This window comes from Leucoraja erinacea, chromosome 38, assembly GCF_028641065.1.
Source record: "Leucoraja erinacea ecotype New England chromosome 38, Leri_hhj_1, whole genome shotgun sequence".
Lineage (NCBI taxonomy): Eukaryota > Metazoa > Chordata > Chondrichthyes > Rajiformes > Rajidae > Leucoraja > Leucoraja erinaceus.
The window spans coordinates 8,653,597-8,668,940 of NC_073414.1; the positions used below are offsets into that span (position 1 = coordinate 8,653,597).

Consider the following 15,344-nt stretch of genomic DNA (forward strand, 5'->3'; position numbering starts at 1 on the left):
TCGAAAAGACAGACAGGTGGGCAGAAGGGGTGGCTCTGTTGGTGAGGAATAAAATTCAGTCCCTTGCAAGGGGTGACATTGAAACAGGAGGTGTGGAGTTAGTATGGATAGAACTAAGGAATTATAAGGATAAAAATACCCTAATGGGACTTATCTACAGGCCCCCCAAACAGTAGCCTGGAAATAGGGTGCAAGTTGAATCGGGAATTAAAATTGGCATGTAGTACGGTTGTCATGGGAGATTTCAACATGCAGGTAGATTGGGAAAATCAGATTGGTACTGTTATAGTTGAATAAAGGGGACTATGGAGCCATGAGGGAGGAGCTGGCCAAAGATACCCTAGCAGGGATGACAGTGAAACAACAATGGCAGGTATTTCTGGGAATAATACAGGAAGGTGCAGGATCAGTTCATTCCAAAGAGGAAGAAAGATTCCAAGGGGAGTAAGGCGCGACCGTGGCTGACAAGAGATGTCAGGGACAGTATAAGATTAAAAGAGAACTATAACATGGCAAAGATGAGTGGGGAGCAAGAGGATTGGGTAATGTTTAAAGCGCAACAGAAGATAACTAAAAATATAATATGGGGAGAAAAGATGTGGTACGAAGGTAAGCTAGCCAAGAATTTAAAGCTTCTCTAGGTATGTGAAGAGGAAAAAAAAAGTTAAGACGAAAGTTGGACCCTTGAAGCCTGAAAAAGATGAATTTATTATGGGGAACAAGGAAATGCAGATGAGTTGAACAGGTACTTTGGATCTGTCTTCACTGAGGAGGACACAAACAATCTTCCTGATGTACTAGTGGCCAGAGGATCTGGGGTGACGGAGGAACTGAAGAAAATCCACAGTAGGCAGGAAATGGTGTTGGGTAGACTGATGGGACTGAAGGCTGATAAATCCCCAGGGCCTGATGGTCTGCATCCCAGGGTACTTAAGGAAGTGGCTCTAGAAATCGTGGACGCATTGGTGTTCATTTTCCAATGTTCTATAGATTCAGGATTGGAGGGTAGCTAATGATATCCCACTTTTTAAGAAAGGCGGGAGATAGAAAACTGAATTCTAGACCAGTTAGCCTAACATCGGTGGTGGGGAAGATGCTGGTCAATTATAAAAGATGAAATAGCAGCACATTTGGATAGCAGTAACAGGATCGGTCCGAGTCAGTGTGAATTTATGAAGGGGAAATCATGCTTAACTAATCTGGAATTTTTGGAGGATGTAACTAGGAAAATGGACAAGGGAGAGCCAGTGGATGTAGTGTACCTGGACTTTCAGAAAGCATTTGATAAGGTCCCACATAGGAGGTTAGTGGGCAAAATTAGAGCACATGGTATTGGGGATAGAGTGCTGACATAGATAGAAAGGCAGACAGGAAACAAAGAGTAGGGATTAACGGGTCCCTTTCAGAATGGCAGGCAGTGACGAGTGGGGTACCGCACGGCTCGGTGGTGGGACCGCAACTATTTACAATATACATCAATGATTTAGATGAAGGGATTCAAAGTAACATTAGCAAATTTGCAGATGACACAAAGCTGGGTGGCAGTGTGAACTGCGAGGAGGATGCTATGAGAATGCAGGGTGACTTGGACAGGTTGGGTGAGTGGGCAGATGCATGGCAAATGCAGTTTAATGTGGATAAATGTGAGGTTATCCACTTTGGTAGCAAAAACAGGAAGGCAGATCACTATCTAAAGTGTCAAGTTGGGAAAAGGGGAAGTACAACGGGATCTGGGGGTCCTTGTTCATAGTCAATGAAAATAAGCATGCAGGTATACCAGGCAGTGAAGAAAGCGAATGGCATGTTGGCTTTTAAGAGGAGTATAGGAGGAAAGAGGTCCTTCTGCAGATGTACAGGGCCCTTGTGAGACCACACCTGGAGTATTGTGTGCAGTTTTGGTCCCCTAATTTGAGGTGGGACATTCTTGCTTTTTTAGGGAGTGCAGCGCAGGTTTACAAGGTTAATTCCCGGGGTGGCAGGACTGTCATATGCTGAGAGAATGGAGCGGCTGGACTTGTACACTCTGGAGTTTAGAAGGATGAGAGGAGGTCTCATTGAAACAAAAGATTATTAAGAGTTTGGACACGCTAGAGGCTGGAAACATGCTCTCGATGTTGGGGGAGTCCAGAACCAGGGGCCACAGTTTAAGAATAAAGGGTAAGCCATTTAGAACCGAGACGAGGAAACACTTTTTTTCACAGAGAGTGATGAGTCTGTGGGATTCTCTGCCTCAGAGGGCTGTGGAGGCAGGTTCTCTGGATGTTTTCAAGAGAGCTAGATAGGGCTCTTAAAGATAGCGCAGTCAGGGGATATGGGGAGAAGGCAGGAACGGGGTACTGATTGGGGATGATCAGCTATGGTCACATTCAATGCTTTTTTCCCCTCTTCAATCTTCAATTGATGTTGGCAATGGTATATTATATGTAAGCAATTAAATCCTAAAGTGTTATAAACTTGCTCTAAATTGTTGTTTTGCAGGTGAGAAAAGTTCTTCTGGGCTCCTGGAGTTTGAATCAAAGTGCGATGCATTTGAGGCACTGGTTATGCTGAATCACTACAGGATAAAAAATCCAGGTACATTCTTCGATTATGAATTCTGGCATTGATTCCATAATGAGCTTCCCTGTGCAAAGGATTCTTGACTTTGCATTGTTGTTTACGAGTTATCTCATTGATTTTAACACAATAAATATAAAATCCAGCATATTGAGCAAGCAATGTACCTTTTGTTTTTTGAAGTACATGATGTAATATGAAGGGGAATCTCACTGGATGTGGTGGAAGGTGAGGGGGAGGGCATTGATATTTTAGCTTATAACCAGGCATATTAATAAATGACAAATGGAAAATGTTTAAGTATCGGAATTTAAATCAGTCATTTGCTTCTTCCGAACGAACCAAACATGGCTTGGGGCAGAGGCTGGGTGGGTGCGGCCCTACTAAAGTGTTTTATAGTTGCGTTCCATATGGTAGATGGAGAGGTTTCTATTTTTATGACTAAGCTAAGTTATCGTAAAAATAAAATATGCTACTTGAATCCACTGACCACTTAGTTATAGAGTCACACACTGTGGAAATAGGCCCTTTGGCCCAACTTGCCCACACCAACCAACATGCCCCATCTACACTGGTCCCACCTGCCTGTGTTTGTCTCGTATCCCTCTAAATGTAGTCTAAATGTACCTGCCATAACTTCCTCCTCTGGCAGCTCCTTCCATACACTCAACACCCTTTGTGGGCAAAAGTTACCCTTCACAGAGCTGCCAAGTAGCACGGATTTTCCGTATTTTGTGTGGAAATGCGATAAGAATACGGATGTATGGATTTGCTTTGTAATATACGGATTTTTTTTTAAATCGGCCCGACTTGTTTCATCTTGTAAGTCATACTGTAACTAAAAATTATAGCAGATTAAATCTATTAGTATTTTAAATGTCAAGATCTGGATGATTATTTTTGGAAGCTTTGACCTGCCGGTCCCACTGCAGGTTTAAACAGCGTTGTCAGTTTAATGCGTGAGAATTTGAACGAATGGTGCAATGGGTTCTAATTATAACGCTACCAGCTGGAGTGCTATTGCCTTTACACATAACGCTATGGCCACAGCGCTATGGGTCACAGACTGTTCAGGGAGGGAGAAGGAGAGGGGGGGGAGATAAAAAGGAAGGGGAGAGGGAGGGGGAGGGTGGGAGAGAGGGAGGGAAAGCGAAGAAGGAGGGAGAGAGAGCGAGGGAGGCTTCCAAAATGGCTTCTACATCATCATCTGGTGCTAAAAGCAGGAAGCAGCCGTTCAAACAAGTATACAAAGAGATGGCAATTAATGCACTGTCAGGTAAGGTGCGTAGGGGACATATCAAAGTGGTAGCAAAGTTATGCATTCTTGTACTCTTACATGGGTATGACCGCACATAAAAAAACTTTTTTTTTCAGCAAAATGGTACAGCTTAAAAATACCGATTTCCTCAGCAAAATATTGATTTTCAGGTGTTAGAATACTGAAATGCTGTGACAAAACTTGGCAGCTCTGCCTTCAAGTTCCTATTACATCTTTACACCCTTACCTAAAACCTATGTCCTCTGGTTCTCGATTCCATTAGCTAGGATACTGTTTCAAACTCAGGTTGTACATTTACATATCGATGTATTGTTTTGGAAATGTGTATTAGTCATATTTGATAGCTACGTTCTCCACTGATGTGTCTGTGTCTCTATTTTTACTCTGAAAACTCTCCACAGATGGGCCCGACCTGTACACACTGAAGCTGTGTTTCTCGACTGCCTAACAGGATCCTGACGTGGGAGCAGACACAAGGCTGATCATTGCTTTTGATGTATCCGGTTTTGTTCCAACTTGTTTTTTTTATCATTTAAATGCTGTAACATGTGGTAACCCATGAAATGGAATTGTATGTTCTCCAGTTAAAGGGCAGGTTTTTTTTAGTTTTCCCATGAATGAATGGTTAGTAAAATGTGGAATGTGACTTAGTGGTTAGTATGTACGAGCAACTATTTCAACTTGTTTAATAATTGGAAAATTCCTGCACTGCTTAATACCGTACACTATTTATGTTACAGCTACAAAGTATTAATAAATGATTCTTTTAGTCTTTGTGACTCCTAGCAATCTTTCTTTTGGGGAACCGTGATAATTTGGAAATACACGAGACTCTTGGGGTGTGCAAAAAAGATTGTGAATGAGGCTTCGACTTAAATGAAAGATAACTCAGAAAGACCAAACAATATAAAATTTAGGAACAGAACAGGGATTAAAAATAAACCCGATAAACAGCCATCCACCATTACCCTCTGGCTTCTCCCACGATGGGACAAACAGGTAGTAAATGGAGTCCACCTGCCATCCACTAACCCCCTATAAACAGCCATCCACCATTACCCTCTGGCTTCTCCCATTCAGCCACTGTTGAATCCATCTTGCTATTCCTGCATTTTACCCAACAGTTGAACCTTCTTAACCAATATGGATTTGGGAAGGGGGATAGATGATGGGAGGGTTATATGGTCTGAGCGCAGGTATATGGGACTAGGGGAGATTATGTGTTCGGCACGGACTAGAAGGGTCGAGATGGCCTGTTTCCGTGCTGTAATTGTTATATGGTTATATGGTTAAAAGGTGAGTCAAACCAAACTGAAAATAAATCTAAAAAGGGCAGGAAGCACTAGTTAGGCAATGTTACAAAATGAGCTACACCTGTGCCAGCATTCCTTCCTTGTCGAGGTTTTCCATCAAGACAAACAAAGTGCTTACAGAGCTTAATGGGGAGAGATATTGATGTTGATTGTGGCTGAGCTGCCTGAAACTAGGTGTCACACCCTCAAAGTAAGAGGATGACTGAGAGAAGAAATGTCTTCACTAAAAGAATGGAACATCTATGAATTTTCCATCCAAGTGGGCTGTGTTTACACAGTTGTTTTTACACAGAGGGCAGTGAGTGGCTGGAATGTGCTACCTGGGATAGCAGTGTTGGAGGCAAAAATGATACTGACATTTAAGTATTTTAGATAGGTGAATGAAATGGAGGGATGTGGATCATGTACAGGCAGATGAGATTTGTTTAACTTGACATGATGTTTGGCTTGGATATTGCACAAGGCCTGTTCCGGTGCTGTACTGTTTTCTAATCTATGTACATGACTTTAACTATATTGAATTGCTCCTTCACTGGCATTAGTGTCACGAAACAACATTTCCTTTCTCACTGTCTAACCATCTACACTTCACCCTGCCCGGGAAAAACAGCTAACGTAATCAAATACTTGTCTCACCCGGTCATTATTTCTCCTTGCTGCCAGTAGGTATAGAAACTAGAAGTACGCACTGTCAGATTTGGGAACATCTTCTCTGTTTTCTGGCTTTTGAGCAGTCATTCCGTAAGCTAAGGTACTATTCGATTCACCTTTGATAGATAAAAATGCTGGAGAAACTCAGCGGGTGAGGCAGCATCTATGAAGCGAAAGAAATAGACAACGTTTTGGGTCGAAACCCTTCTTCAGACTGATGTGAGGGTGGGGAAGAAGAAAGGAAGAGGTGGAGACAGTGGGCTGAGAGAGCTTGGAAGGGGAGGAGAAAGCAGGGACTACCTGAAATTAGAGAAGTCGATTTTCATACTGCTGGGGTGCAAACTGTCCAAGCGAAATATGAGGTACAGCTCCTCAAATTAACGGTGGGCCTCACTATGGCCATGGAGGAGGCCCAGGATAGAAAGATTAGATTCACATTGGACTCTGCCTAAGGAATCGACGGGGGTCGCCGGAGAAGAGCTCCGACCGCAGGCCTGTGGTCTACAACATCTTGGAGCCTCGGTCTGTGGAGCTTCTGGCGGCAGGCGTGGAGTGGACCTTTCACCGTGGAGCAGGCGATCCCTCTCCGGATAAGAGCTGCGGCCTACAAAGGCGTTGTCTCCGGGAAGGAGGTGGCCGATTTGGAAGCTCCAGGCCGCGGGATGTGCTCGACCTGTCCCGACCAGGGGGCTTGAACATCGGTCCATCCGTAGCAGCAACTATGGAGAGTCAGGGCCCCGACCACGGGTGAACAAGGGAGGAGGAGGAGGAACTGTATTGCCTTCCATCACAGTGAAGAATGCTGCGGTGGATGTCTGTGGAATTATGTTGTGTATTTAAGAAGTAAGTTTATAGGCCAAGTATTCACATACAAGGAATTTGCCTTGGTGCTCCGCCCACAAGTAACATGACATACAGTGACGGTTACGAATGACTCGGAAAACACTAAATATTAATAATAAAACATTAATGATGAAACACCACTGATCAAGCATGTGAACCAACAAAATACCAGATCAAAGGGAGGCTACAGATTTTTGGCTGTTGAGTAGAGCAACTCGTGGATAAAAACTTTTTTGGTCTGGCTGTGGCAGCTTTGACAATCCGGAGTCGCCTTCCAGAGGGAAGTCTTTCAAAGAGTTTGTGGGCAGGGTGAGAGGGGTCAGAGATGATCTTGCCCGCTTGCTTCATGGCCCTTGCAGTGTACAGTTCATCAATGGGGGGAAGGTTGCAGCCAATAACCTTCTCTGCTGATCGGACGATTCGCTGCAGCCTCTGGATGCCGTGCTTGGTGGCCGAGCCAAACCAGACCATGACGGAGAAGGTGAGGACAGACTCTACGATGGCCGTGTAGAATTGGACGATCATTGCCTGTGGCAGATTGTGCTTCCTCAGCTGCCGTAGGAAGTACATCCTCTGTAGTGCCTTTTTTAATTGTAATGCTGCATGGTAAATTACATTTCACTGCACCTTGATCGGGATCCGCTCCAGTACATCGAGCACTTGGACTCTGTAAATGTTGCCACATTGAACCGTTGTTGAGAGCAAGATTGTTGTTGCGGCCAGTCAGATTTTCAATCTTTCTCCTGTATTCAGACTCATCGTCATCCATTATTTATCCAACGATGGTGGTATCATCTGCAAATTTAAAGATGATATTTGAGCTGTGTCTGGCTACACACTCATTGGCATAGAGTAGGGGACTGAGCATGCAGCAAGCAGCCTTGAGGTGCTGCTAGGTTGATGGTTATCGAGGAGAATAAATGTTGCAAATTTACACCGATTGTGATTTGTCGAGTTAAGATCCAGTTGCATAGGGATGAGCAGAGACCCAGTTCCCGGAGGTTGACAAGTTTCGAGGGGGCAAAGATTGTGAATGAGGCTTCGACTTAAATGAAAGATAACTCAGAAAGACCAAACAATATAACATTTAGGAACAGAACGGGGATTAAAAGGTGAGTCCAACCAAACTGAAAATAAATCTAAAAAGGGCAGGAAGCACTAGTTAGGCAATGTTACAAAATGAGCTACACCTGTGCCACCATTCCTTCCTTGTCGAGGTTTTCCATCAAGACAAACAAAGTGCTTACAGAGCTTAATGGGGAAAGATATTGATGTTGATTGTGGCTGAGCTGCCTGAAACTAGGTGTCACACCCTCAAAGTAAGTGAATGACTAAGAGAAGAAATGTCTTCACTAAAAGAATGGAACATCTATGAATTTTCCATCCAGGTGGGCTGTGTTTACACAGTTGTTTTTACACAGAGGGCAGTGAGTGGCTGGAATGTGCTGCCTGGGATAGCAGTGTTGGAGGCAAAAATGATACTGACATTTAAGTATTTTAGATAGGTGAATGAAATGGAGGGATGTGGATCATGTACAGGCAGATGAGATTCGTTTAACTTGACATGATGTTTGGCTTGGATATTGCACCAGGCCTGTTCCGGTGCTGTACTGTTTTCTAATCTATGTACATGACTTTAACTATATTGAATTGCTCCTTCACTGGCATTAGTGTCACAAAACACAATTTCCTTTCTCACTGTCTAACCATCTACACTTCACCCTGCCCGGGAAAAACAGCTGACGTAATCAAATACTTGTCTCACCCGGTCATTATTTCTCCTTGCTGCCATCCGGCAGTAGGTATAGAAACTAGAAGTACGCACTGTCAGATTTGGGAACATCTTCTCTGTTTTCTGGCTTTTGAGCAGTCATTCCATAAGCTAAGGCACTATTCGATTCACCTTTGATAGACAAAAATGCTGGAGAAACTCAGCGGGTGAGGCAGCATCTATGAAGCGAAAGAAATAGACAACGTTTTGGGTCGAAACCCTTCTTCATACTGATGTGAGGGTGGGGAAGAAGAAAGGAAGAGGTGGGGACAGTGGGCTGAGAGAGCTTGGAAGGGGGGGGGAGAAAGCAGGGACTACCTGAAATTAGAGAAGTCAATTTTCATACCGCTGGGGTGCAAACTGTCCAAGCGAAATATGAGGTACAGCTCCTCCAATTAACGGTGGGCCTCACTATGGCCATGGAGGAGGCCCAGGATAGAAAGATTAGATTCACATTGGACTCTGTCTAAGGAATCGACGGGGGTCGCCGGAGAAGAGCTCCGATCGCAGGCCTGTGGTCTACAACATCTTGGAGCCTCGGTCTGTGGAGCTTCTGGCGGCAGGCGTGGAGCGGACCTTTCATCGTGGAGCGGGCGATCCCTCTCCAGATAAGAGCTCCGGCCTGCGGCCTGCAAAGGCGTTGTCTCCGGGAAGGAGGTGGCCGATTTGGGGAGGTGGCCGATTTGGGAGCTCGACCTGTCCCGACCATCCCGACCAGGGGGCTTGAACATCGGTCCATCCGTAGCAGCGACTATGGAGAGTCAGGGCCCCGACCACAGGTGAACAAGGGAGGAGGAGGAGGAACTGTATTGCCTTCCACCACAGTGAAGAATGCTGTGGTGGATGTCTGTGTGGAATTATGTTGTGTATTTAAGTAGTAAGTAAGAAAGTGAGTTTATTGGCCAAGTATTCACATACAAGGAATTTGCCTTGGTGCTACGCCCACAAGTAACAATATGACATACAGTGACGGTTACGAATGAATCAGAAAACACTAAATATTAATAATAATAAAACATTAATGATAAAACACCATTGATCAAGCATGTGAACCAACAAAATACCAGATCAAAGGGAGGCTACAGATTTTTGGCTGTTGAGTAGAGCAACTCGTGGATAAAAACTTTTTTGGTCTGGCTGTGGCAGCTTTGACAGTCCGGAGTCGCCTTCCAGAGGGAAGTGATTCAAAGAGTTTGTGGCCAGGGTGAGAGGGGTCAGAGATGATCTTGCCCGCTCGCGTCCTGGCCATTGCAGTGTACAGTTCATCAATGGAGGGAAGGTTGCAGCCAATAACCTTCTCTGCTGATGGGACGATTCGCTGCAGCCTCTGGATGTCGTGCTTTGTGGCTGAGCCAAACCAGACCATGACGGAGAAGATGAGGACAGACTCTACGATGCCCGTGTAGAATTGGACCATCATTGCCTGTGGCAGATTGTGCTTGCTCAGCTGCCGTAGGAAGTACACCCTCTGTTGTGCCTTTTTTAATTGTAACGCTGCATGGTAAATTACATTTCACTGCACCTTGATCGGGATCCGCTCCAGTACATCGAGCACTTGGACTCTGTAAATGTTGCCACATTGAACCGTTGTTGAGAGCAAGATTGTTGTTGCGGCAAGTCAGATTTTCAATCTTTCTCCTGTATTCAGACTCATCGCCATCCATTATTTATCCAACGATGGTGGTATCATCTGCAAATTTAAAGATGATATTTGAGCTGTGTCTGGCTACACACTCATTGGTATAGAGTAGGGGACTGAGCACGCAGCCTTGAGGTGCTGCTAGGTTGATGGTTATCGAGGAGAATAAATGTTGCAAATTTGCACTGATTGTGATTTGTCGAGTTAAGATCCAGTTGCATAGGGATGAGCAGAGACCCAGTTCTCGGAGGTTGACAAGTTTGGAGGGGGCATTGTTGAAGGCCAAGGTAATACGGTCATGGGCAGATTCATGGGTAATCTTCGACCCCATTTCCGTAACCGGCTTCCGTCTCCGCCATTGCTGAGCAAAGACAACAAGTATTTGCTGGTTACGGAAACATCCTCGTAAAACTCAAACATATTTGGTAAAAATCTTCTCATTTTCTCTCTGCCCCGTTAAAGAGACTCACTGACTGGGAGGAGGGAGGAATAGGGTGAGCATGAGATCCGAAGCTGAGAACAGACGGCCCTTCGGTCGGTGCAAGCCTCAGCCCCTCGCTCTCACTCTCGCTCACTCTGCCTTTCTCTTTTTTGCGGAAAAAAATAAACAACCAATTTCGAAAAGGCACGGCGGAGACAGAAAGAGGGAAGCGTGGATTGGAAAGGTCTCCCCTTTTACACTGCCGTGTGGGCACAGCCTCTTTGCCCTCAGTGTCCCCTCCACCCTTGCACAGTCTGATCCCAATCCCCAGGGTTTTGAATCCAAAACAATAAAAAGAAAATTAACTGAATTATAATTTATTAACATATTAATCATTAACAAAAAATAACAGAATTATGAATCTAACATTATATCACACAAACTGTTACCCCGTCCACCCCCGCCCCCGATCAGTCTGAAGAAGGGTTTCGGCCCGAAACGTTGCCTATTTCCTTCGCTCCATAGATGCTGCGGCACCCGCTGAGTTTCTCCAGCTTTTTTGTGTAACCTTTGAATCTCCAGCATCTGCAGTTCCTTCTTAAACACTGTTACCCCGCAACACTGATTACATTGCGAGAGGGATATACAAAGTCGGGTCGGGTTACTGAAATGGCCGACGTTCCGCCCCGTTGCGTACTTACACGTCAGCCCATTGGATTTAGCAGGAGTGGACTATCTTGCTTGCTATAGGATCTTTGGTTCTTATTGCCCAATGCAGAATGGAGAGCCAGCAATATCATATCCCTTGTACTGTGGCGGTAGGTCGTCTTCTTCTTGCGTATGGCATGCACAGCCTAAAGTTGTAGGACAGCTTGTTCTATTTGATCTTATTTGATTGTGCACACCAGGTTGATTGCATTCGTCGAAACAGGGGGGACCACGTGAAGGTTACAATCTGTGGCGGTAGGTGAATTATGGTGTGTCCCCTTGAGGTCCTTACGAAAGGTCCTTAGTAAGGTGAGACCAGATATGTATCATAATAAACCAGTCAAGCACTTCATCAGCAGGAACATCAGTGCCAATAGTTGGTAGTCAATGAGGCATGTCACCTTATTTGGTTAGTTTAATTTATTGTCATGTGTACTATGGTTCGTTGTACATGGTTCATGTTACAATGACAATAAAGTTACTATTATATGTCTATGTTCTACTAGGGTACAGTGAAAAGCTGTTGTGTGCACTGATACTATGGCTGCCCTTTTAAAGCAGGTAGGCACATCGGACCTAACTAGTGAGAGGTTGAAGATGTCTGCAAGATTTTGACAACAAATTTGCATATCTAAAGAGGAAGTAATTTTTTATTAAAAAACACTAAGTTTTTTAAGAAAAAACTTCCTCTTTTGATATGCAAATTTTTTCAATAAACTTATAATGAGCAACACAATGGAGCAGCTGGTAAAGCTACTACCCTGCAGCATCAGAGAGCCGGTTTGATCCTGAGCTTGGTTGCTCTGTGGAATTTGCACGTGCTCCTCGTGACTGTTTGGGTTTCCTACCACATCCCAAAGAAACATGCAGGTTTGTAGGTTAATTCCCACTGTAAATTGTCCCTCGTGTATGGGGAGGGGGATAATGTAGAACTATTGTGAATGGATGGTTGGTGGGCTGCAGGGCTTGTTTCCATGCTGCATCTTTCAGTCCATATGTAAAAATTAAGCGTTTTTCATTGATTTCAGTAAGGCATTCATTTTTCCATGCATCTGCCATCTCAGCTAAATATGTGGCTGAGTATTTAATGATTCACCATACTGCTCTGATGACAGATAAAAACTTGGCATTCAATTCTGCGTCAGTTACTGTAAGAACAAATGTTTAGAGCTTCCAAGTTCCTATCAGGAAATATCAACAATTTGAACTGGTCCAGCCACATTGAATTGAATATTGCAACCTGTTTCGACAAATGCAATCAACCTGTCATGCACAATCAGATAAGATCAACTTTAGGCTGTGCACACCATACGCAAGAAGATGAATCAGAAGAAGAATTGAATAATTGATTGTCACATGTAATGTCACAGTGACCTATGCTTGATTAACCAAGGTGTGCAATATTCGTCACATAAAGGTCACAGCATCTCAGGAGAGAAGAAATGGGAGACATTTCAGGTCGAGATCCTTTTAATAATAATAATAATATATTTTATTGTCATTGCACAGAAGTGCAACGATATTTGGTATGCAGCGTCCATCCGATGTCATAACTTAAATAACTAATAAAATTTAGATTTAGATACCCCGAGAACATGGTTTGTAAAAAGAACATTAAAACAGTAAAACAGTCAAAACAGTTCAAACAGACTAAAGTGTAGATGTGTCTGTGACCATCCGAGGGAGACAGTCCATGGGGATGGGGGGAACTCAGTAGGGCCGGTTCAGAGCCGCTATAGCTCTGGGAATGAAGCTGTTCCTGAGTCTGGAGGTTCGGGCGTAGAAGGCCTTGTAACGTCTGCCGGAGGGAAGTAGTTCGAACAGTCCATTACAAGGGTGTGAGGAGTCTTTATGGATGCTGATGGCCTTCCTGAGGCACCGTGTGTGGTAGATGCCCTCCAAGGCTGGTAGCGGTGTCCCAATAATCCTCTGCGCTCTGTGGACGACGCGCTGAAGAGCTCTCCTCTCCGCCTGCGTGCAGCTGAGATACCACACAGAGATGCCATACGTTAGTATGCTCTCTGTGGTGCAGTGGCTTTCCGAAGGCTAAAGAAATTCAGGATGTCCCTGCAGGTTCCAAGGTATCAAGTAGGTGACTCCCAGGAATTTCTACAAATGCAACATAGAAAGTATCCTATCAAGAGTCAAGAGAGTTTTATTGTCATGTGTCCCAGATAGGACAATTAAATTCTGGGACACATGACAATAAAACTCTTGACCAGGGGTGGGGAACCTGCGGCCTTCTAGGTCATTAAGTGCGGCCTTTTGAATGAATCCAAATTTTGTACAACAAATTCTTTTATTTTTATTAATATGTTTTTTTTGTTCGTCTTTTATTATTTTAATTTTAATCTTAAAATGAACGTATTTAAAATACCAAAGAGTAAAAGAAGATTCAACGAGATATTCCTCCCCTACTGACGGCCCCATTTAAAACATTAGTAAGTCATGAGGGCTATTTTAACAAAATAATGTACATTTTGAAGTGTATCTAATTGAAGTTTCTTGAATGCGGCCTTATTAGATTACAGCTAACTTAATGCGGCATTCCAACATGAAAAGGTTCCCTACCCCTGCTCTTGACTCTTGATGTATCAAGGTGCATCGCTGCCTTGTTTGGGCAACAAGAAAGTTCAGAGAGTTTTGGTTACAGCCGATTCTATCACACAAACCAGCCTCCCCATTTCAATTGACTCTGTCTACACTTCAATGTCACCTCGGGAAAGCAGCCAACACAATCAAGGACCACTTACACCCTAGTCATTTCCTCATCTACACGTCCTGTCGGGCAGGAGATACAAAAGCTTGAAAGCATTTACCAATAGATGCGAGAACTGCTTCTTCCCCACTATTATCATTCCATCGAATGGATCTGTCATAAGCTGAACATAAGGCTATATTCCTGATCTTCCAACCAACCCGTTGCAGCCCTTGCACTTTAAAAAAAAACATCTGCACTTTCTGCATATGCTCTAAGTGTTTCTCTTTGCACAACTTGTTGTTCTTGTGTATAGTTAGATTAGATTGTACTCATGATTAAACTGAATAGCACACAAAATGAAAGTTTCACTGTATCTCAATGTGACAACAATAAAGCAAAACCAATACCAAAGTTGAGGCTTGGTTTCACTCTACAAGAAATTCGATTCCATGTCATTTCATGATTCATAGGTTTATTCATAACTAGAGCCAGGATGTTTTTTTGGGCAGTAAAAATCTCTGAAATAGGCAGGCAAAAAGGCATAATAAAATTACAAAAAAGGCACGAAAAAGGCATTTATTGACTAAAAAGCCAACTATTTCCACCACCAAAATATGGTTAAAAATGATAATATAAAGGTATACTACATTAAATTACCAAAGTTGCCTAGTTGCACATAACTACTCGCATTTTTATCTGGTGTTAAACGATGCCGTCTGTCAGACAGAATATGCTTCAGTTGTGAAAAAATGTCTTTCTACCCCAGCTAAGGTCACTGGTGCATACCTGAAACAAGCTACAAACTCTACATTCATGTTGATATCTTGTGCATTACAACTACCTTTGAGAACTTTAGCTATGTTTTGTATTTCTTCAAGCTCTTTGTTAGCTAAAATCACTCTCTCACATTTTCCTTGTATGTCTTTACCTACATCGCCAGGAACTTTAAGTACAAAGTACAGCAAGTGAAGATGTAAACAACTGAGCAATAGTTGAGCTCTTTGACTTCTCCAATACTTCCGATGTCAACAAATACTCCTTTGATGGTTGACCTGCCTCCAGTGACCACATTGGCAACATATCTCCCACAGCATCAGTTATCTCGTCTATTGAGATCCATATTTTGTTGCGTGCAACTTCATCTCTAATTTTCTGGTTCTTACCTTGCCGGAGATGTGATTAATTTTCTGATCACATCCTCCGGGCGCTCTGCAGCCTTCCATAGACGGAGCTGGAAGCCTCCTTGGATTGACTTTGAGCCCTATCGCGGGGCGCGGACTTAACATTGGAGCTAATCCCTTGCCTTGGATCGCTCCCACCTCGACCACCGCGAACTTACCATCAAAAGCTCGCAGTCTTCGGGAGAGGCCGAGTTGGGAAGCTCGAAAGTCACGGAAGGTTGGACCAGCCCCGACGTGAGGTTGGATCGCCCGGCGCGGGGGAGCTGACATCCCCCCGATGC

General features: G+C 43.9%; 1 protein-coding gene across 2 annotated transcripts in view; it reads left to right on the forward strand.

Annotated features, from left to right (window-relative positions):
• LOC129714253 (heterogeneous nuclear ribonucleoprotein L-like) overlaps positions 1–4,607 on the forward strand; it is a 38,661-nt gene extending 34,054 nt beyond the window's left edge. For both annotated transcript variants that reach the window (XM_055663800.1, XM_055663801.1), the window contains exons 13-14: positions 2,479–2,574; positions 4,237–4,607. In XM_055663800.1, coding sequence (XP_055519775.1) covers positions 2,479–2,574; positions 4,237–4,283 — 143 coding nt within the window. In that variant the 3' untranslated portion in view covers positions 4,284–4,607. The remainder of the gene's footprint in view (positions 1–2,478; positions 2,575–4,236) is intronic.
• Positions 4,608–15,344: the final 10,737 nt, after the last annotated feature.